At 38.7% G+C, this 24,597-nt stretch overlaps 1 protein-coding gene across 8 annotated transcripts in view; it reads right to left on the bottom strand.

Moving 5' to 3' along the window:
* The window catches only part of SENP1 (SUMO specific peptidase 1), a 52,498-nt gene that overhangs the window by 1,075 nt on the left and 26,826 nt on the right, over positions 1-24,597 (bottom strand). For 6 of the 8 annotated variants that reach the window (XM_032876925.1, XM_032876928.1, XM_032876927.1 and 3 more), the window contains 9 exons: positions 21,127-21,165; positions 20,197-20,281; positions 19,814-19,969; positions 18,788-18,919; positions 6,363-6,566; positions 5,483-5,562; positions 4,268-4,352; positions 3,630-3,725; positions 767-2,687 (listed from right to left, as the gene is read on the bottom strand). In XM_032876925.1, the coding sequence (XP_032732816.1) occupies positions 2,625-2,687; positions 3,630-3,725; positions 4,268-4,352; positions 5,483-5,562; positions 6,363-6,566; positions 18,788-18,919; positions 19,814-19,969; positions 20,197-20,281; positions 21,127-21,165 (940 nt within the window). In that variant the 3' untranslated portion in view covers positions 767-2,624. Of the gene's footprint in view, positions 1-766; positions 2,688-3,629; positions 3,726-4,267; positions 4,353-5,482; positions 5,563-6,362; positions 6,567-17,745; positions 17,798-18,787; positions 18,920-19,813; positions 19,970-20,196; positions 20,282-21,126; positions 21,166-24,597 lie in introns of those variants that run through there. The other 2 variants (XM_032876924.1, XM_032876929.1) reach the window with 2 other exon arrangements.

Genomic DNA, 24,597 nt, shown 5'->3' with positions numbered 1-24,597 from the left:
TAAAAACACTGGGGTTCATAAGTGAATCCTCTCCCTCTCTTTAGGCCTTTTATAAGCCTATGCCTTTTATAAGACTGTGGTTCCTGTTGTGTTGAAGGCTCTGTATCTAGACTGAATTCATCATCCCTCAAGTGTTATTTTTTAAGGGGAAGTAGGTGATTATGAGCACTGAACACACGGAAGAAGGAAAAACCGGAGAAAAGGCAAGAGGCTTTAGTTTAAAGCAGTTTAGCTAAGATACTGGTAGCATGCCCTTGGCCATGGAATGTAGAAACCTCTTCTTGCCTCCCTGGTCATCTAAGCCCACCCTTACATGAAGGAGAAACTAAGTTCCCAGATACTAGTCCTGAGTCTGTTGGCTAGTTCTCTGGAAAAATGGCCCACTACGGGAGTCTATATTTGGTTCCCAATGAGCCACCCTGGGCTACAACCTATGCCTCAGCTTGGTCCACCCATGAGGGTGGTCTCAGGATCACTAATTTCGCCTTGTATGAAAATGCACTGGTCAGAAAGGGGTCCACGTTCAGACAGGCTCAACAATTCCTTATATATTTTTCAAAGTGCTTTTGTTGCATGTTTCATTTTCTGTTCTACATGGCAATAAATATTTGCTGCTTTGGTCTGTACAAAAGATCTATGAGGAAGGTAAGACAGATGTTATTATCTAAATGGACAAACAATAAATACAGACAACTCTCTTGTTCTGAGTCCCCCCCGCCCCAGATAATAGCAAAAGCACCTGGAAAACTCAGGTCTTTTGACTCCTAGTCCAAATCTATACCACACTGCCATCTTTCAAGTTGTCACTGACATACATTAAGTACCAAGAATCCATGTGCAGGAATCCTACAATGAGCCGGCACATTGCAGCTTTCTAAAAGAGAATGTGAAAGGTCTCAGCAACTCATAAATAGAAAGCTATTTATTTCCTATAGAAAAACATGAAAGAAAGAAAGAGAGAAAGGAAGAAAGAAAGAAAGAAAAGAAAAAAGAAAAGAAAAGAGAACAAACAAACAGTGGTCTTCCCCCAAAAGTCAGGCAGTTATGAAAAAGGTAGGACATCTGGTTGTTGGAGTGGAAACAGTAACATTCAGTTAACAATGGAATATTTAAAAAAAATAGTTTTCTTTTCAAATTGTAACCTGTGGTAAAACATAGAAAAATGTACTAAACAAGCTTGGTATAAAACAGAGTAAAATTTTCAAATAAGCCCAGAGAGAAAGCACAATGTTGGAAAGGATGGGGTACAAGGGAAGAAGAGAAAATATTTCATACAAAACTACCTATTACAATACAGAAAAAAGTATAAAACGTTCCTATTTTGGAACTTAAGTACAAAATGACACTGGCATTGGATCGTTTCACTATCTAGCCTGAGGAACGCTCAGAGGGTGGGGGAGATGCTAGAAAGAACAAAAGGAATAGCAGTTTTTTAGTCTCAAGTTGATCAGTCCAAATTCCACCCGTTTTCCAGTTGAAAATCTTGCCTCCCTCCGTAACCTCTACCCCTAAGCCAAAGTTCATCCAGGCCTCAAAATATTGTTAGGAAGTCCACAAACACCCTACACATAGGGGCTGGGATCTGTGCGTGCTAGAGCTAAATTTGGAAAATGGAAATAGACCTAGAGGCTAAAGTGGTGAACACATTCAGCCTTTTAAAAAAAAACACATATCCCTGTGAAATATATATATATGTGTGTATATATATATATGTATATATATATATATATATTAAATTCTCTGTGGTTAGAAACATATTTAAACTAACTAGCCACAGACCACACTAGACCTGCATTCATCCAATGCTGGAATTTTATGCTAAAGACTGAGGTCCTTCTTCTTGGTCAGAAGTAGGTGGCAGTAGAAGTGGTGCCTTGGTTGCCCCACTGAACTGCTCCCTGGGTGGGTCTTCTCCATATCATGTGTTCTGAGCACATGCAAACCCCTGCTTTAAGGAAAAGGACTGCCTGGGACTTTGGGGTCCCCCCAGGGCTCATGTGTTGTGCCTCACAATGGGAGGAAGCTACGGATGATAAAACAGCCTTGTATAGAAGCAGACGGATCTCACAAGGAGGCATATAAATAGGGAAGTCCTGGAGGAGGGACTTTTGCATGTGACCCAAAGTCCAGATTACAGTCACTTTCCTGACAACACATCTTGAAAATCCTACATGTATGTATGTGTGCGTGTATATGCTGGTGGTTTTCATCCCTACCTTTTTGCCCAAGCCCTTTCCTACCTCTTAGTAAGGCCTAACAACAAGAGTTTATATGAAACCAAGAATCTGTCCAAGCTTCTCTCGGCCCCCAAATTAGGGGCTGAGTGAGGCTGGAGCCCTTTAAAAACAAGATGGCAGAACTGAAGAAGTGAAAAGCAGTCTCTCTCTTCAGCTTAGGGATGTCCCTCACCCCTTTCACAGCACCAAAGTTTCTTTGCAAAAATAGTATCTGAGATACAAAAGGAAAGGCAGATGTGCTTGTGAATGCATCTCGCCAGGGCCTGGTCCGGGATCAAGGGCTTTACAAGAACAGAGGGGTGGGAGCAGCTGTTTCCAAGGTCTCTGGCTGTAGACAACAAAGAGCTGGTCCCCCACAAGGTCAATGTCGGCTAACTGAGACAGTCTTCACAAAAGCTTTCGGTGGAGAATCTCCCAGACCATCCGCTTCCGGAAGTATGGCATGTGTTGCTGTAGGGACACAGAGATACCCTTAATTTTTTTGTTGCTTTTATCCAGACCCAATACTCCTTTCCTTCTCAGGGTTTCAATTAAAATAGCTTCAGTTGCATTTCTGGTCTTTCAAATTGCTCAATTCTTGATTACATGTAATTTTTTCCCATTGTTTTCTATTGCTATCTCTACTGCTATTTTCTCTTATTGTGGCCTTACAAATTTTATTGGGTATCACCAGGAGTCCCCAGGCTACACCCAAATGTCTCCAAGAAATTTTGAGGATGGTGTCTATCAAGTCCTATATGTTGAACTTTTCAGAGGATAGGAGATCTAAGGCTTGAAAATCAAAAACTTACTTTTTAGGGGAAGAGTTATGGAACTGCAAGCGTTAGTTCCACACAAGGGCTATGGTGGAAAAGTCTGGTAAACCCATTAATTTAAAGTGGAGGGCACAAACCATAATCTCCAGTTTCAATCCACTTTGGTCTCTGAAGGACAACATGGACAGAAATAAACAATCACGAACTAAGAGAAGACTGATCAGCTGCACCAAGTGAGGGGCAGGGGAGGGGGCAGCACGGCAAATTGTGCTAGGAGTACACAAGGTGTGGCCTGTTCCAGAACCTGACTGCCAACCAGATGAAGAGAAAATGAAGAAAACTTGCTCTGTTCCCAGTTCTCTATTTCTGACAGAATTTGACGTAGGTGAGGGAAAGGGGAAGAGAAGAAGGCTCTGCTAATGACCAGCATTCCTTGACTACAGCAGGTGATATAAGGGAATGCAGCATGTAGTCTACCACTATCCTTCTTTTTCTTGTGATGTGGTCTATGCGGTAACCACCACTGTGATGAACCATAGGCAGAGTCCGCTAGGCAGAGCAGATGGAGGGGAAAAACATCTATTGGGCAGCGAGAGACAGGGTAGTCACAGGGCTCCTTGCTGAAGGCTCAGCTCACCTGTGTGAAGTTGATCGGTCTGTCTTTGGTAATGCAGTCAGCATATTTGCAAGCAAACATGCCACAGTCGCTTCCATTCATCTGCTGTGGAATTTCCTGAAAGATCAAAAACAACAAAAAGCTGACATCTTTCCAAGCTTCTTTCTTTCATATTAGATTATAAATAAGAACCAAAGGATATAAAATGTTACAGGTTTCCCTGAATTCTGAAGAGGTGGCCCTAAGTCCCTCACCCAGAACGACACAAGCTTGGAGAAAAAAAAGACTACAGCATCTCAGTCAGGTCTTCATATTAATATTCATCTTCATATCAACCACACAGGAGACTATCTTAAGCTTTCATGACACCTAAGGATGTAAAGAAAAGTCCCTCCCATAAGGGCCAATCAGCAACCATTTCCCACAGCAGTGAAAAGCTCAGTAAAACAGCTGGGCATTCAAAAAACCTAGTTCTACATAAGAAACACATGACCAGTTTTCCCAGAGACAGCTTACTCTATCTTCCCTGAGGAACCAAACAACCAAGCTGAAGTCCAGCTAGACACTAAGATAGAAGGTCCCTGAGAATCAAGCAATAAAGTCCTATCCTTCCCAAGTACCCTAATCTCAGGATTTCCACCTGATGAGATGAAATGTACCTGGCTTTTCTTGCTGAAGAGCTGCCAGCCATTGGTGTCAAACTCTTTCCTTTTCTTGTCAATGCTTTCTTGCTTCAGGTATTGCCTAAAGGTATTGGGAGAGAAGATGAGCTGTGGGGCACTGGTCATAGCTGCCACCCTAAGAATGAGGTTCACAATCCTTAGGAAGGGTTTTCAACTGCACTTCTGAGGAAAACAGTATATAATGCTGGGCAGGGAATCTTTGGATGGCTAAGCTTCCCCCTGCAGCTCCCAAAATTCATACCCACTCTGTCAACCCAAGGGAAACAGGACCTCTGCCTCTTACACCCAGGTTCCTTCTACCTATTGTTCCTCCTGAGGAATGAGTTTTGATTCTTTTCCTTGGTTTATATGGTCCTTTAGAATTCGACCTCATGGGAGGTTTCTTTAGCAATAACAAGGCAGTTATTCACTATTTATACTCTTGACTCTCCTGTGTGAAAATTCAATCCAAATCATAATTTGATGAGTGCATACCTCATACAGAGCACTCTTTTTTTTTTTTTTAAGATTTTATTTATTTATTTGATAGAGATTACAAGTAGTCAGAGAGGCAGGCAGAGAGAGAGGAGAAAGCAGGCTCCCCACTGAGCAGAGAGCCTGATGCGGGGCTCGATCCCAGGACCCTGAGACCAGGGCCTGAGCCGAAGGCAGAGGCTCTAACCCACTGAACCACCCAGGCACCCCCAGAGCACTCTTCTTAAGTGCAAACTGTTCACCATTCTGGAACCTATCTCCTCCTGGCCACCAGAGTGGTACAGTGGTACAGTGAGGAACAGGCATTTTGGAAAGACAAACAGATGGGGTATAAAGAGATCTGCATTCTGGTTCCCAGCTGAGCCACTAACTACTAGGACCTGAGCATATCAAAGTCACCTCTGTGGGTCTTGGTTTCTTCATCTGAAAAATTAGCAGGTTGGATTAAATGACTTCTAAGTAGTTTCTATGTTGACTCTTTGTTATTTTAGTGCACTAGGCCAACAGTTGTCCCCATGAGGGCATCTCTCTGGTATTATTATATTATTATTAAACTTTACTTACTCAGACATAAAATATCCATTCTTACTCAGTGTGACGACTTCCTTTATTAATCATAATCGCTCCACTAAAGGTATCAAAGAACTGACTTCAACAGTAGAAAAAACTCAACATATGCCCAACACCAAACTCTTTTGTTCTCAACTCCCTACTTACAGGAGGATCCTGCAGGCTTCATTGTTTATCCCACCCATAGAGTCATAATAAGTAATATTCTTCTTCCGAAAGTCCACAACCTGGGGATAAAAACAATTCTGTGTGTTCATAAAATAAGAAAAATAGTCTCTCAGCTTTCACTTCCCTGGAACTTGGAACCTTTTGCCAGATTTCCTGTGAAATCATGACAAGTTGACTGACATTTTGCATTATACCATGCTTAAATTACAGAGGGAAGAATAGGGGACTATTTATGTAGCACTGTTGTGGCCTCATTAATGGCCCTGAAATCTTTTTCTAGTACTTAGATTCTCCATCTGCCATGTGGGCAACAGTGAAGACACACATACTCTTCAGAGACTGTAAGATGAATGAGATCATTTCCAGATGGTTTCAGAAAGATGGTAAAATAGTCGTTTGTTTCTTTATGTGGAGAATTTCTCTTTAGCTTTAATTTTTCAAATGTAATTCAAAATAGATTGTGAGATAACTTTTGTATTTTATTAATATATTAAATGAATGTATCCATGTTCTCAGAGTCATAAAAAATATCAAACTATCAAGTATGCAAGGCAAGTCATAATTGGGCAGAAAGTACGTCACAGAATCTGAGTTGGCAGTATCATTAAGAAGTCACTTTTTCACCTACTGCCTTGTCTTGAGAATGTTTAGCCTTACAACTCCCTTTTAAATATTTCCAGAAAAGGAAATTCCATAACTTTCTTCAAAATCTAAGTATCTCCCACTCTTGACAGGAAGTTCACTAATCTATTCAATTTTTAGGCAACAAAAAAATGTAGAATTAATACTCACTAATCTGTATGTTCTATAATTCTATAGATTTCTTTTAAATTTGATTAAAAGTAAGAGAGGTACTCACAGCAAGACACCAGTGCACTCCTAGGTGAATGGGTACCAAAAGAATATCAACAGAAAATACATCCACTTTCTTTGTCCAACGTTTCACTGCCTGATAACCAGCCGTTTTTAACTTAGTGAAAAAAAAGGTATTAAATGCATGCACACTTGGCAATCCCTTCTCTTTACTTCGCTCCATCAACATATTCATGTAGAAATTGATTATCTGTGGGAAGAAATTAAATATATTAAAATAGATACTCAGTCCTTTCAAAAGAGTTGTGTTGTATGAAGGAAAAGCAGTTGCTGTGTTGCACAGCATGGTTACTGTTTCCTTATCAATTAAGACTTCAACACCCCAAAGCCTCATGCCCCTACATCAAATTCCGGAGGGATGAGCTATAGCTATACAGATCTACAGATATCTTATGGGGTTGAGGATCCATATGGGCACATGCTAATCTGATCTGTAGAAGACTGAGGATTAGGTCCAAAAATGAGGTGGAGGAGGAAGGGGTGCTAGAAGGTGAGACTCAGAGAAAAGGAAAGGAAGGAGCCAAGTAGTTTGATAAGACACATTAGAGGTATTTTAGTCTACTGGGACTGGGTGAGCAACTTAAATGAATTCTGAGCTCACAGCCTAGTGTAAAAAAACGAAGACCAACAGTTCAGTCCTTAGATGTGGGTCACCTGGATTTGCACAGACCAAAAACTGTTCCACAACTGAAGACTGCCTTTTCAGCCTAGTAAGTCGGCTTTCAGAGATGACTGGCTCTGGTCTCAAGCAGAACTGAGTAACAGAATAAACCATCAACTGTACTAGAAAAACCACCTCTCAACTGCCTCGTTGCTCGGCACTGTCACCTCTGCAGAGGTAGACATGGATATCATATAAAAGCCTACATTACACGAGACCTAAAAAGTCCAGACACAAACAAGAAGAGTCAAGTTTTCCTCCAGAATCTGTATGGTTAGCTTTCTCATTTTTGTTGATTCCATATAGGCCTCCAATATCAAGCGTGAGTTCAAGAAATTTAAATGCTTGATATGGAAGACAGAGGATTCTTTCTGTTAACAAAACAATGTATTCTCTATTAGTGACTGTTGACTATGGTCCCTTTAGGTCCAGAACTCCTTGGTACTAAAGCCTGAAAGTTACTGTGTCGGAAGTTACTGCATACTTACTTTATGTGGCCAGCTGAAGCCAGGCCAGTGTCTGTCAACTGCAAGGAATGAATGGGCTAACTGATGCACATCTTGGAAATATGACTAAGAAAACAGGCACATTTTTCAGAATGCTTTTTGGGGAATGGGAAAACGCCCCTGTCCTTTGACAAATATTTACACACTAGGATGCCAGAGCAGTGAGCTACTGCCCAACAGTAGGCAACTACATACTGGGTAGGCAGCAGGAACACTGCCAGGAACACACCGAAACATGGTCTAGACTAGAGAAAGGGCCTATAGATGAGGATGCCTCAGCAGCTGCAGGGAAACCACACTCGCCATGAAGCAAAGCTCTGAGGGTGGGGGTGGAGGGGAACACTAGGACTGAAGAAAGACACTGTTTTGCCTGCATCTCTGAAGACCAAGCAACAGGCCCAGCAGGTCCAGAGGACTTATGCTGCGGCTGATCCTCTGCCTAGTGTGATGCTCGGCAGATACCTGGAGCTCAGTTATTTTAAATAATAATAATGAATCAAAACATAATTAAGGTCGCAGATTTCTCAAACTGAGCTTTTTAATCTAACTCTGACCCCAAGGATAATGGTGCCCAAGAACAATTTCAGGCTTGGAAAGGCAGCCAGGAATGCAGGAAGACCTGCCCAACAAGCAGAGATTTCTAGGCTATAAAACTATATCCTCTAGAGAGAGAAAATCAGCAAGAAGGGATTGATTCTTCCAGTATTCTGCTCATCCCACAATATTAGCCATGTTATGAGGCTAAAACCTTTAATCCAAGGGGTGAAGTGAATAGGCAGAGGACCTATCAGTCACTGTAAGCCAAACCTTCCATGTGCAGACAAAAGTCATGTACTAGAAAGGCAATACAGACTCAAGCAGAAAGTAGAGAGTAGGCAGAGAGATAAAGAAAGCCAAGCACATGAAAGCCATGCAGATGAATCTCCTCTAGGTGCCCTTCAGAGGGGCATCATTTTGAGGTCATTACCCTGAAGTATAAAAGGATGACATAAATGAGTATCACGCTACCCATGATTTTCCTATGTTTTAGGAGGAAAGAGTTCCAGAAGCCAATGAAGTTAGACTTAAACAGCCTGGGTTGTTTGGTTTCTGATTTTTGTGTTTTTATTTTGAGAGTGTGGACTATAAAGCTAAAGACCAACCCAGCTTAAGAAGAACAGAGACCTAATGATTCAGGATACACATTATCCATTTCCTTTGAGAACCCCTCGTCCATCGCTTTAGTTCTGCCTCCAACCACGGTTTCTCCACTGCCAGGGAAATGGCCTCCTCCAAAGTCAGCTTATTAATTAGCTCTAAGGAGTTGTCTGGGCTCTTTTTCATTTCCCCTATATCCCAGTAGGAGCGAGCTTGGTGGCCTCAGTATCTTCCCCATTAGCTGAGGATGTATAATCTGACATCTGAGGCAGAACTGAAATCCCAGTTTCCTCAGTTTTGCAGCTATTACTCTGTCCAAATGAGGAAAATTGCCATAGTTCGGCCAAGACACAGTTCTACCAAAAAAAACAAGCTAGGAGTTAGAGAACAAAAAGAATCCTACATGTCATCTCACAGAGGATGGCTGAAGATGAAGGAAAAAGAAATGAGAGAAGGGATCACAGTGCTTAAGATGAAAGAGAAGCAGTGATAGGAATTTGCTTATATTTTGTGAAGACAAGGGTCCCTCTCCTCCCAAGCGGAGAGAGCTTCTGCACACAAGACTCTATTAGCTCCAAAAAATCTTGAATACCCCTTCAAATAGGGGGCTAAAAGTAGTCAATCAGCACTGTGCTACTGTTTGTCTTGCCAATACACCAGCATCTGGGGACAATTGCCAGTGTTGGTCCACCTGTCCCTCTTTCTGGGGCCCACACTTGTGTCTGCTTGCTGCAGATCCAGTGCCTCAGGAGCCGCCCTTCCCGCTGCCTTCACAGACTTGGCCATGAGCGCCTGCTTGTCTATGCAGGGCTTTTTGGGGGGCGGGGTGGGACTGTTGTTTATAGTGTCTTGTTCCTTTGTGATTTTATCTGAAGAGCTGCCAGGCTGAAGCTGGAAAACTTTCTCTTTAAAGGAAAAGCCTACAATGTTTTTAAACTAAGGACTCAATCCTTTTCCTGTATGTTACTGCAATGACATAAATGACCACTGCTATCTATATCTTCCTTCTCACCCAGTAAACCAGCCAAACTATTGTTTTCTTGTTCTTTTAGAAGTAAAATACCCCACAAACAGTAAAATTTTAACTTTTAACCCTTCCCAATTTTACACTCTGAACCTTTTTGTTTTTTTTTAAGATTTATTTTTATTTGAGAGAGATAGAGAAGACCGTGCACACAAATAGGGGGAAGGGCAGAGAGAGGTAATCTTCAACAGACTCCTTGCTGAGCGTGCAGTCTGATGCTGCTCCTCGATCTCAGAGCCCTGAGATCACAGACCTGAGCTGTAACCAAGAATCACATGCTTAACCAACGGAGCCACCCAGGTGCCCTGAACCTTTCTAACTGGCTCTAGGGAAAAAATGTTCTGAAAGTCATGGGTATAACAGTGCTCCTACGTAGAAACCAAGACAAGCTTCGGTGGGGAAAAAGCCATTTTTCCTCTTTTACTTCTCTATGTTCTCACCTTGACCTCCCTGTTCTGATTTTTAAATTAAATCTACCCCTTTTGACCACAAAGCCCAAAAGACCAGCCAAGTAGCAGCATTTAAATAGCATGAGTCAGAAGATCATTCACTCCTAAGATCTAGACTATACTTTCAGGGATCATTTCTATAGTTTGTTAACCTAATTAATATAGACTGTAGACTTCAGGTAAGCTCTGTGTATTACATTTCTCACTGTGAACACGTACCCAGGATTCTTCTCCCATGGAAATTCAAGTAATGAATTATTAGAAACACTGCTAAAGTTTTAGAAAAAGACAGGCAGGCAACACCTATTTTTATGGAGTTGTGACAACTGTAATTATAATTCTCCATGACCCTGCATAAATCCCTGGTTTATCCAAAGGGCTAGTTCTATTAAAGAAACACTTTAAGAAGTAAGTATAATGATGTGGAATCTACCAGTGAGTCACGTTAGAAACACTCAAATTTCCATTCTGATCATTTTATTCTACATGTAAGAGTACATTGCATATGACAGACACATCATATTCACTTAACTAATTTATCTCATTTTGCCTAGGGTCTCCCTGCCCCCCCTTATGGAATCAGTTTTTACTTCCTAAGGCAAACTTATTTCCTGTGCTAGGCTTGTCTAGTTGGGCTTAACGTTCTGTAAGCTGTTTCCTCTCTTCACTGAGCAATACTTAAATTTAACGGCTCCTTGGAAATAACCAGAAAGCTATGACAACTACCAATTCCCCATTTCCACTTTTATTATGAAAGAATGCTAGACAGAGTTATGTGCTCTGATTTCAGATGCTGATTCCACAATAAAAATCAGATGACCCCAGTATACCCCTTATTAAGTCTTACTTCTAACTTTCCCACTATCAATCAAGTAAGAATACTTTCTCTATACACAAGGCTACTGTGATGTAAAATAGCTGAAATACACCTCTTTCTCTTCAGAGATGAGACTTACAAAATAGGTAATTGGTCTGCCTTGTTAGCTTGGTCACCAGTGTAGTCAGTCTGCTATATAGAATCCATCTTATTTCCTCCTGTATTCCCTCACTCCCCACATAGTATTAGTCTTTTCCTTACGGTGTTCCCCCTAGCTAGGAAAAAGTCAGAAATACAGTGTTCCAACAGTCTAATGATTTTGCATTTTGGAAGAAACTACAATAATTAACAGGGTTTGCAAAATAAAACCAGAAAAAAAAAAGACATGTCTGCTTGTTATTTTCCCAATTCATCCAAGTAAATTACTAGTAAGGGATGACAGGAAGGACAGAGTCCTGGAGGGAAAATGAAGAGACTGGAAGTGCAGTATCATCCTGTTTCTCCACATGGGGTAGGGCACATTTAGTGCTGTCTAGAAGAGGAAGTGTTTCCTGCCCACAGGCATTCAGGTACATGGGATCCATCTACCTAATCTGGCTTTCTACATCCTTAATGACTTTCTATTTCTCCCACTGATTATTGAGAAAGGTGTTGAAACCTCCAATGATAATTACAGCTTTGTCTATTTCTCCTTTCAGTTTCATAAGTTTTGCTTCATATATTTTTGAATTTCTCTTACTAGGTGTGTTCATCTCTAGGTTAAGTTCTCTTGAAGAACTTATGCCTTTCAAAATGTTTGTCACTGGTAATATTCTTTGCTCTGAAATATACTTGGTATACTAATATAGTTACTTCATCTTTTTCTTGATTAGTTTTTGCATAGCACATTTTTTCTATCCATTTACTTTTAACCTATCTGTGTCTTCACATTTAAAATGGGTTTCTTGGGGAGCCAGCTGGTTCAGTCGGAAGAACATACAACTCTTGATCTCGGGGTCATGAGTTTGAGCCCCATGTTGGGTGTAGAGATTATAAACAAAACAAACAAAAAAAAAAACCCCAGGAAATTTCTAATAAACAAATAAATAAAATGGTTTTCTTATAAACAGATCTTTTCTTACCCAATCTGACAAGCTCTGCCTTTTAACTGGATGTTTAATCTATACTTTCCAGTATGGTAGCCACAAGTTGAAAGTGACTACTGAGCACTTGAAAAATGACTAATCCAAACTGTGCTATAAACATAAATATGCTGTAAGTAGAAAATGTGCACTACACTTTAAAGGAAAGATACCTCTTTAATAAAATTTCAGTATTTATTACATGCCAAAATGACATATTTTATATATATGGTGTCCAGTAAAATATATTATTAGAATTAATTTTACTGGGGTGCCTGGGTGGCTCAGTCAGTTAAGTGTCTGCCTTTGGCTCAGGTCATGATCCTGGGGTCATAGAATTGAGCCCCATGTCAGGCTCCCTGCTCAGTGGGGAGTCTACTTCTCCTTCTCCCTCTGCTACTCCCCCACCCCCGGCTTATGCCTTCTCTCTCAAAAAGATAAATTTCTAAAAAAAAATTAATTTGGGTGCCTGGGTGGCTCAGCAGGTTAAGTCTCTGCCTTCAGCTCAGGTCATGATCCCAGAGTCCTGGGATCAAGTCCCACATCAGGCTCTCTGCTCAGCAGGGAGCCTGCTTCCCCTCCCCGCTCTGTCTCTCTGCCTACTTGTGATCTCTCTCTCTGTCAAATAAATAAATAAAATCTTTACAAAAAAATTAATTTTACCTGCTTTACTTTTCTCAATGTGACTACTAGAAAATTTAAAATTACCTATGTGGGGGTGCCTGGGTGGCTCAGTGGGTTAAAGCCTCTGCCTTCAGCTCAGGTCATGATCCCAGGGTCCCACATTGGGCTTTCTGCTCAACGGGGAGCCTGCTTCCTCCTCTCTCTCTCTGCCTGCCTCTCTGCTTGCTTGTGATCTCTGTCAAATAAATAAATAAAATCTTTAAAAAAAATTACCTATGTGGTTCACATTATATTTCTATTGGGCATGCTGGGTTGGATCGTTTACATTTAATGTGATTACTGATATCGATGAGTTTATATTTACCATCATGCTCTTTTTTTCTATTTGTCCTATCTGTTCTCCCTTTTTTCTTTTCTTCCTGCCTTCCTTTGGGTTATTTTTTTTCCTTATTTTTCCTTATTATTTTATCTTATTTGCTTATTAACTCTTTTTATTTTTATTTTTAGTGGTTGCTCCAGGATTTATAATATAGGTCTTTACCTGATGACAGTCTATCTTCATATAACATTATATCACTTCATGTACTGTGTAAAAATCTTATAGTATGTACTTCCTCTTCCCCACTTTTGTGTTATGACAAAACACAAAATGTAATATAAAAATCCCATAATACATTTCTGCTTTAACTAGCCAATTGTCTTACAGAGATATTAAAAAAATCAGAGCATTTCCACTGCTTTTCATTCCTTTATATAGACTGAAAATTTCCACCTCACAGTTTCCTTCTGCCTGAAGAATATCCTTTAGTATTTTTTTTTTTTTTTTTTTTAGTATTTCTTATAATACAGGTCTGCTGGTGGTGCATTCTCTCAGCATTTGTTTGTCTGAAAAAAAGTATTTTTTTGAAAGATATATTTGTTGCATATAGAATATAAATTGACAAATTTTTTTTTGTTTTTTTTTTTTTTCCTTTCAGTACCTTAAAAATGTAGCTACACTGTCTTCATACCTACATGTACTTCTTTCTTGTATTCCTCTAGTACATCACATGTCTGTTTTCCTCTGGTTGCTTTTATCACTGATTTTCAGCAACTTATTATACTTTTTAGTATAGAGTCTCTTCTACTTAGGGTATGCTCAATTTCTTGGATCTGCCAGTCTAAGTTTCCAAATTTGGAAAATCCACCATTATTTTCTTCAAACTTTTTTTCTGATACCACTTACACTTAACTTTTCCTTCGGAGACTCTAAATAGAGCTCAGAATGCTTGATATTGTCCCACAGCTCACATATACTCATCTTTCTTCAGCCTTTTTTTCTGTTTCATTTGGATGGTTCCTACTGCTATATCTTCTAGTTCACTAGTTTTTTCCTCTGTAGTGTCCAATATACTGTTAATCCTACCTCATATATTTTTTATTTCAGAAACTGTGTTTTTCATCCCTTAGAAGTTCAATTTGGGTCTTCTTTTACATTTTCCATTTTTCTCATCAAAATGTCAATTTTCCTCTACATTCCTGAACATATAGAATGTGTTTGTAATATCCTGCCAATGTATGCTAGTTCTGTCATTTTTGTCACTTCTGAGTATTTCTGTTTTTTTCCCTGGTAATAAGCTGCATTTTCCTTCCACCTTGCATGCCTGGTAACATTTGAATGGAAGCTGGACACTGTGGTTTCAAGTTTTTTGGGTTTTGTTGTTACTAGAATATGTTTGTATCATTGGCCTTTTGTTCTATGATACAGTTAAGTCACTTGAATCAGTTTCAAGCTTTCAAGATTTGTATTTAACTTTGCTACCACAGGTCCAGAGTGGCCTTTATTCTAGGGCCAGTTTGGCCCCACTCCTGAGGTAATGTCCTTTTGAGGACTTTATTCATTGCCACATGATTTTTCCATTCTTAACTGGTTGGAATATGAACTATTCTAAGCACTTATGTTAGCTCTGAGCTTTGTTCTGATTCCTTCTTCCTGGTGGTTCTTTCCCCAGCCTCTGGTAGTTTCTTCCAATCTATGTACAGACTGGTACTCAAAGATTTGGGGTGGGGGGGCTCTGCCATCTCTGAAGCTTTCTCTTTGTGCAGCAACCTCCCCTTCAGTATTTTAACCTCACAAATCTTAGCCCCTTTCACCTCCCTGAACTCTGAACCATGTCTCCTCCACTAAGCAAGACTGTCAGGCACTGCTACGTTCTACCAGCTCTCTACCCTCAACATACCACCCTAGTGAGGTGGGGAAATCATCAGCTCATCCCTTTCATTTTCCTCCTCTCAGGGATCTCTGTTATCCACTGTCTGAAAATTTTTGTTTCATGTTTTGATTAGTTTTCTGGTTAAGCTGAAAGGGTAAACCTGATCCATCTTATTCTATTATGACCAGAAACAGAAGTCCTATCCATTCACTTGTATGCCTAAGTAATTTCCATATATCTTTAAATTTATCTGATGCCTTACAAAACAATACTTAGGCCCTCTAAGAAGTAGAACTGTCACGCCATAAAGCAGAATCATCAAGCCACTGGATCACAGAAGTCATCTAATGTAATCACCCAGAATTAATAAATAATTTTTAGTGCTGACATCCATTTAAAAATACTTTTTTGTTCCTTGATTATGATTTTCAATCTACTTTTGCAACTAATTCCTCCTCTCTTTAACCCTGACCTCCTTCCCTTAATTAGCTATTTCTATTAACTATTGATCACCAGACCTAGTACAGAAATTGCCATCTATAACGTCCCTGGTCTTCTCAGCCTTCCAGCCACCTTTTGTATTCTTTATAAAGACAGCCAATTTCCACATTCCATTTCTGAGAAGTTTCATTTTCTTTTTTTATTTTTTTTTATGGATTTTTTTTTTAATTTTTTAAAGATTTTATTTATTTATTTGACAGATAGAGATCACAAGTAGGCAGAGAGGCAGGCAGAGAGAGAGAGAGAGGAGGAAGCAGGCTCCCTGCTGAGCAGAGAGCCCGATGCACGGCTCAATCCCAGAACCCTGGGATCATGACCTGAGCCAAAGGCAGAGGCTTTAACCCACTGAGCCACCCAGGCGCCCCAGAAGTTTCATTTTCTTACAGTGAGTTAAAAATGTCAGTCCTATCAACCAATTATTGGTCCTTTAAAGCTACACAGAATTTATTCATCTGTACATAAATCCATTCACGAAAACCTATGTTTGAAAGCCTATTTTATAAACAAGCAATGTAGCCTACTCTTTTAGGAAAGTGACCAGAGAAAGGGTAGTCTAATGGCTTTCTGCATGTATTCTAAATATAGGACTTCTGAATTTTATTTTCCTTATAAACTAAATCTGATCCTTTTCATTTCCAGCATCTTATATTTCTTTCTTTCTTTTTTTTTTTTTTTTTTTAGATTTTATTTATTTATTGTGAGAGAGAGAGAGAGAGAGAGAGCGTGCGTGCAACACAAGCAGGCAGAGTGGCAGGCAGAGGCAGAGAGAGAAGCAGGCTCCCCGCTGAGCAAGGAGCTGGATGCGGGACTCAATCCCAGGACCCTGGGATCATAACCCAAGCCGAAGGCAGCAGCTTAACCGACTGAGCCACCCAGACGTCCCAAGGATCTTGTATTTCCTGTCCATAAAATGGTAAGAATAATATGCCAGTCACCTTATTTTGGAGAAAGATTTAAAAGCAGCCTATAAAACTGATAGGATATACAGAAAGAAAAGAAATGGCTATTAATGAAAATATCTATTTGAGGGAAGGACAGGATTGAAGAGAGCTCAAATTACTTGCAAAAGATGACTCAGAATTCACAACTGAGAAAAAGAATTATGTATTTTTAAATGAATATGAATACTTGAGGATATCTACTAATTCCTCATCAGAATGTTAGCTTCTCACGGACAGTAACTTTGAAAGCCTGAGAAGTACTGTACTTTGAAAATAGTGCTTTCCAAAATAGTTACCATCATCACAGACATGTGAATTGGTACCCGCTTTCAAAGTTAACATTCTGAACTCAGAATACAAGCACTCTCTACAAAAGTTATGGGTAGGTGTCATAGAGATAAAGTAGAAAAGGAATCTTTCCTTCTCCTCTACTTTTCTAAATAATGTAATTTCCATGAACTTCGCTTGCTAAAAATCCAATCTTTGATGGGCCAGGAGAATGGAAAACATGTCCTGATGAATGCCGCCTCTGTAAGGGATCTCACCGAGGATCTCCCCAAGGTAACTACCACGGTAAACAGCAGGGACTCAGCTCATATCCTACTCATTGCTGCCCTCTAGGAGGCTTTGCATAATTTACAACAAATGAGCTACAATCCCTATACAATAACTGATCCCTTTCCATTTGGCAGTGGCAGGCAGAAACTGGCAAGAAACCATACATTAATGTGTTCAAATAAAAAACATTTAATTGATGGATACTTTTGACAGTCCTTGATTTCCATTTTGCCCTTTTATCTGGTGAACTCTTTTTATTTCCTGTTATGTGACCCAATATTCTAATATCATTATTTTGAGCCAAAAGAAGCAAGACGCTTTCCCCTAAAGCAAGACAGTATCAAACCATACCCTTCCTTACCATTCTTGGTCAAAGATATTATTCAGGGAATAATTAACTTCTGAAATCTTTATTTTATTTTTAAAAGATTTTATTTATTTATTTATTTATTTATTTATTTATTTATTTGACAGAGAGTGAGAGAGCACAAGCAGGGGGAGCGGCAGAGGGAGAGAAGCTGGATCCCCGCTGAGCAGGGACCCTGATGCAGGGCTTGATCACAGAACCATGAGATCATGACCTGAGCCTAAGATAGCCATTTAACTGGCTGAGGTACCCAGGAGCCCCTGAAATCTGTATTTTAGAAACTGATCAGGGGCAAAGAGAATGGGGCTAGTCTAGCTGCCCCCAGAGAAAATCGACATGCTGGGCATGGCATATGGCTCTCAAATTCTACACATCTAACCCTAAGACAGGATCCAATTTAGGATTCTGAGGCAGTACAATATAACAGATAAGACCCAACGCTTGGGTCTAAATCCTGGCTCTGCTACTTACTGGCCATGTAACCTTGAAAATTTCTTAATCTTTCCATGCTTTGTTTCTTCATCTATAAAATAGAAATGGTTAAACTACAGTATATACCTCCAAGGTCTGTGGTGACTATTATAACGAATAGAACATATAAAATGTAATAGTGCCCAACATGATGTAAATGCTCAATAGATGTTAGCAAATATTATTTGGAAGATCCTAAGCATACAAGACCAGATTATAGATATCTAGAATATCTAGTGCTTATTATACTGAGTATCTAAAAATCTAAAGTTTTGAATAACCCAAAATATGAGGCAGGGATGTTTCTACTGGGCCTAAGAAAGGAAGCAAGTACTTAGAGAAAAAAACCGCAACCCCATCTCTTCCTTTGCTGTGAAAAATACCCTTCTGAAATAAAACAGTTTCCTCCAGGTTTAAGAATGAGGACAGAATAGTTTAAAGACTGTAATTAATCTACTTAAAATTATTAGCAGGAGCTGAGGGCCATACCTTTCTTTCAACCCAGTACATCAAATATTTAATAATATAACTTTTTCAATGTCAGTATATTTAATAACATAACTTTTTCAATATCATATATAAATGCAGGCTATTTTAGAAAGCTTAAATCTCATAACCTAGGTGACCCGGAACAAGTACAGAAAGATGAAAAAGGAAGTAGAAATGGACGCCATGATGGAAATGATGGCAACACAGTCAGAGCTGTTAAAAATCTACTCAGAAGATGTGAACTGCAGGGTAGGTGCCTTAAAAAGAATGAGAGCCAAATTGCCTCTCCCTCAGTGTCTAGATCTTCCACACACAACAAGGTAAATCAGCAGTTCTCGGACTCACAAGTATATTAAAAAAAATCAGCTGAGGTACTTGTTTAAAATGCATTTCTCCACCACAGTGTCTCAGACTCACTCAGGAGAACGGACAAACATAGGAGAGCCAATTCTATGTAGGTCATCTGAGGACCACACTTGGAGAAAAGATAATGCCTTGATTTAGTTTCTACTTAACGCTCACTGTTTGAATATAAAAATAGGTGCGAGATTACCTCATCATTGAGCCAGTTCAGATGGTTTAGAGTTTGAATATCTTTGCGTGTAATGGTTAAGCGGAATGCTTCACTCAGAACTTCATCCTGGTTCCCATTACGAAATACATTCTTTATTTCCTTTTCCATTTCCTAGGGAACCAAGAGGTACCAGAGATGACGCCTACATGGCTACAGACTAGATTTCTCACCAAAGCTCATATAATCCCCAGGCTATATTTATCAGTAATCAACTGTTCACTTCTAACATTTTGTTTTGGTTTCTATTCCTTCCAGTAATTTCCTGGATTACTTCCTTTCATCCCATCTTGTCCTCCCTTCTCATTTGCAGCACAAAACTTCAGCCCCTTCTTTCTTTTATTCCTAAGTCTGAAATAACCTTCTGCTATCAGATTTTCTAAGTCCACAAGAAGACCTAATTATATTTCATATCTTTGGTCCATACAATTTCCTAGTAAATAGAATCTTTCCCAAAGGGTAGTAAGGGGATAAAGGTAGTGTCTTCAGACACATTTTCCTAGAAAAAAATTAGACTTCTTAAATGTAAATTACAGAATTCAGGACAACTATAATAAATGTGTTATACTTACCAGCTATAGGATAGTTTTTCCAACAGAAGAATGGGTTAAGGAACAGATTATCTTAAATGTACAAAGACTTTTATGTATTTTCCAAATTTTTATACTGATTTTTTACCACTTAAAAAAATACCGTAAGCCTCAGCTTACTACTATGTGATGTCAAACTATTGTACACATACAAATGATAATGTACATAAAATAAAACACAACTCTATTCAATGTTTTTTCACTGAAGTCATGAAAAGCCACCCACAATTCTTTCCTCAATTTTCAATAATCCTTTAAAAAGAAAGCCAAGATTGGTATTGTAATACAAATAAATGAAAGCAGGGGTATGCAACACAATTTAAATGCCAGGTGTTCTATTACTTTTACGTTTGAAATTCATTCAAAGTATTTCTTCTAAACACACTTGCTAGCAAAGAATCTGTAGTATGTAATTTACCTCTGTGATTTCAGGAAATTCATCTTCACTCTCAATTAATTTATGACCTTTCTTTTCTGTTTCTTGGGTGATCGTGACAGGGATCTCCTTTTCAAGTGGTACACGAAGATGCAGTTCTACAGAATCATGTACTGAATGTTCCTGTTCCTGCAATCTCTGCAAAAAAGAACTTTAGAGTAAGTAGGATAAGGAAAACTACTACTTTTCTACATATACTGAGCAGGACCAGCTGGAGAGACCAAGGACATACACTAATCATATATAATGTTATGCTACCATAACATCTTGCAATTACAATAGCTTTGATCCCAAATACTCTTCCAAATTAGTTTCAACTTGGATATGCTATTTATTTACAACCTTATCTCTAATTGTTCGTTTACCTGGTTTTGAAGCTGTAATGCTAGTGCTTTCTGCTCTTCAATCTGGCGCAATCTCTCCCGTGCTCGAGAATCATAAACACTAGTTCTAGGAAATGAAAAGGAATGGGACAAAAGTGCAGACCACTGTCTTAGCATCAGGCACATTGTTAATGAACGATGAACATTAAATATAAAACCCTCATACAGAAAGTCTAAAATCTGTACACTAATCTTATCGTTACACTACACTTATATTTTAAGACAAGTGAAACCAGGTAGTGTTATTAAAATCATCCTATTTTTATTGAAATGATGAATTTTTTTTTTTTGCTAAATGGGAACAGGTGACTTTTGTGGATAGTTGCAAATGTGTAGTCTCTTTTTTCCTTTAAGCATACTTCTAAGATTATGGAGAAAATGAAGCTTCATTCTAGAAACTCAAAAATGAGACTGAATCCCAAAGGAGCAAATAATGTAAGATATAACTGAGGTTTCAATTCAAATATTTACGATCCAAAAGAAAAAATGTGAGTTTTTTTCCCCTAAAAAAATTAGTAAGGCCAGGAATTTGGATAACTCAAAGTTACTGAAAATGGAGACTAAAAACTCAGTAATTTTGCAAATTCCAGGAATGTGAACTATTCAATAAATTAGTTTTATCAATGTGAAAATAAGGGCATTTATTTTCCTTTCTATGTAATACCTAACTGAAAGTTCTCCAATCCAATTTAATTTCAGTAATTGTTACATATTTAACAAACCTAAGCAAAGACATGTCCCAACCCCAATAGGTTCTAAAAACCCAACAATTTAAAAGTTGTTTTATAAATAAATATTAAATAGGGAATCTTTACTGATTAAATATAGGTAGGGTGATTGCCTAATTGACTACTTCTAACTGGAAAGGAAGTGATAGGGAAGGAAATTAACCAACCAAAATTAACAACTTACAATTCTTTGATCCACAGCTCTGCCTGAAAAAAAGTAGGACTATGGGTGGGGAAAAAAAATATGACAAATGAGCAGGAGGCTTATAAGAAAATTCAAATATCATCACCAAGAAAACCAATCATTTAAATAATTTACAAGAATGCTTTATATGTATGCAATAAGTAAAAAGTACTAAATTACATAAAATAATCGTAACTAGGAACTAAAGGAATACAAGTACGAGTCATTTGCACACATACTAGTTAAAAAGATGACCCAAAGTTTGGCAGAGAAGTTAACTGTAGCATAGCTCTTGTGTGAGAGACCAAAACGATGTGAAAGAGCACATCACTTGTCAAGGTAATATATTAAGCTAGATCATTCCTCCTCCCAAATGCTTCAGATTAACAGATTTATTAATGATTTAGTCAAATCTTAGACGACTTCTTGTCAGTCTACTTGAATCAAAATATTTTCAACTAAATCATACCACACACTGAAAATCCCCACCCACACAAGAATTTGTATCAAATGGCTAGTGAGTCAATGAATCAAAGTGGAAAATCAGCAATACAACTCTACTCCAAAGATGAGCGACCAGTTCTAGTCCATGCAGCTCTTGTGACAATCCAAATGAATAATGCTTCGCAGAAGAGTCACATGCATGTTCTCTCTCCTAGAACCTCTTGCTCTTCTCAAATGTCGTCATCTCCTTGCCAATCCCTAACTGAAGGATTTCTCAAAGAAACAAACACAGGAGTGAACACTTTTCCAAAGAAAACTTTTAGATACATAGAACAAGTAAACAGAGGAAAGCATCAAATTGGGAGTTAAGAGACCTGGATCTCCTGGAGCAATCCCTGATTCACTTTGTGACTTTGACAAAGTCACTTCATTTCCATGGGTCTTAGTTTCAAATTTGTAAAATATGGAAATCAGAGTCCCTGTCAGTTCTTCAATTGCTACAGTCTGTCTTAGTGAAGGCAGGAACAAGGATTCAAGAGCGTATCCCTTGCTCCTTAGCCTACCTTTTGAGAATCAGTATTCCCAATCATCCTTAGGCTAGGGTTTGGCAATGACAATGCTGTTCTATTGCCTCCCCACTGTAACTGAGGTTAATGAATGGAAAACATACACGTAGTGGCCTATACCCTTGGCACAGTGAATACTGATGTAACAACCAAGATAGAAAGTCAGAGAGATCAGTGGTAGCACTGTGAGAGGCCTAGTGTGTGACATTAAAAACAAATGAACATGAAAACACATTTACTGCACAATATAAGGAAGTGACAAGAACTGCCCAGAATTTCATGGTATTGTATCACGCTATTAAAGCTTGTCTGCTTCCTTATTAGACCATAAACTTAATGAGGATAGGAATTTTTGTGTTTTGTATTTACTACCATATCCTCTGCACTAAGAATGTGCTTGGCACACAGCAGGTACTCAGTACTTACTGAATAAATGAATAATGTAAGGGAAAAGTACTGCTCTTCAATGGATCAAGGTATTTGGTGGCTTAAGAAAGTAAAATAAGATTATACATTATTTTTCATATGATTGAAGCACACAGTAATAACTAAAACAATTTATGAGCACCTACTTAGTGCTCTGTGTGAAATTCTGCTTTAGATGTTTTATAGTAGTTAAGCCTCATGATAATTCTCATACTAGTTAAACCTCAATATAATATGTAATAAGGAATTATTCCTCGTAGTGTACAGAAAAGGAAACTGAGGTTCAGAGGATAATCTGTTTTGGAAGTCAGGATTAGAAACGATGTCTGTCCAATTCTGAAGGCTGTGATTTCTTCTCTTGCAATGTGCCTTTCAATAAACCAAAGCCTTAAACCAACAGGGAGATGATGAATACTTGAGCTACTCAAGAGAGCATTTAAGGCTTTCTAGGAAATGCATGTTTAACAAAGATTTATTTACTAAGTACCTATCATATGCCAGGCATTATCAACATTAGGTTATTAGTGCAAAGGTATTAGTAATGAACAGACACAGGGATAGAAGTACTAGAAGAAAAGGCTTATGCTGCCCGGAGAAGTCAGGGAAATGTCTTGAGGAAAAAATAACACCTGAGTCAGATTCTGCAAAGCAAAACAACAAGTGGACAAGGAGAGAAAGGAAATTACAGGGATTAGGATCAGCATGTACAATGGCACAAAAATAGGAAATGGAATGGCATATTATGGGAAATAAGGGCAGATCCTCACTGCTAGACCTTAACCAAGAGGCAGTGGTGGGAGATTAAGAATAAAGAGCCAATCAACCAAGTCTTGAGAGAGCAGACTCCAACTGCGATAAACAGCATTAGTCAATCTGATCCCAATAGACCATTTCTCCCGCCATCTCATTCTTCAGGCATCACCAAGAGAAATCTTTTATAAAGGAAAGGTATACCCAGTAAAGAACCATTAAAGAATTAAAAGCACTCTTTACATGAGATCGACCTTTTCCCAGGAAAAAATACCTACTTTGTGTACTATGTGTGAAAACACTTTTATAAGTGCTTTTTGAGTATATTAACCTTCACAGCAATTCAAAAAATAGTAAGGTATTAATACTGGCATTTTCACTGATAAGGAAACTAAGGTTCAGAAGAGTAACTTGTCCAAAGTTACATGATGCCTGGACAAAATCAGAACCCAGGTCTGGGACTCAAGAAAAAAAATGTATAAAGAATAAGAACTCCAAACTCTAAAGTCTCCTTGAGAAACTATAACAGAGAATTTTTCTTTAAATATCTAAAATTCAGGACATTTGGAGAAATGCAAAGAAGTATAGAAACCGAGATGAGAAAGAATGTTTCACAATTGCTAACTTCCTTAATGGAAAACTGACACTATTATCATTCCAGCAACTGAATTGCTAAAGCCACAGAAACAGCAATGGCAAAGAAATTGCGATCTTAAGTAGTAACCCACTGAATTACAAAGCAAAAAGTTTCATATAGAAGTCAAGTATCATAGAAGATCATATTTGAATTGAGATTTAAAAGACAATAAAGAGATTCCTGCTTCTTTAGATAGACAAGTTGAGGTAGGGGCTACATCCCAGGCAGAAGGAACACGGACTATGAAGGTAAGTAAGTACATATCACATATAGTCCAGCACGTAACAAACACAGGAAAGAGTCCCATCTTCTCATACGTCTCCTCCTCTCACCTCCATCACGTCTCCCCTCAAATGTCCCTTATCAGACTTGCCATGACCACCCAGATAAACAGTGCCCCAGCCTATAAGTTACCCTGCTTTATTTTTCTTCACATTTATCACTACCAGATATAAATGTTTATCTACTCATTCATTATTTGTCCCCCATCTCTTTCCTTATACTTTTTTTTTTAAAGATTTTATTTATTTATTTGATAGAGAGAGAGAGAGATCACAAGTAGGCAAAGAGGCAGGCAGAGAGAGGAGGAAGCAGGCTCACTGCTGAGCAGAGAGCCTGATGCAGGGCTCGATCCCAGGACACTGAGAT

The sequence above is a fragment of the Lontra canadensis genome, unplaced genomic scaffold, assembly GCF_010015895.1.
Source record: "Lontra canadensis isolate GAN:19392208 unplaced genomic scaffold, GSC_riverotter_1.0 scaffold59, whole genome shotgun sequence".
Classification (NCBI taxonomy): Eukaryota; Metazoa; Chordata; class Mammalia; order Carnivora; family Mustelidae; genus Lontra; species Lontra canadensis.
The sequence above is the reverse complement of the archived record's forward strand: the minus strand, read 5'-3'. Positions and strand labels throughout refer to the sequence as shown.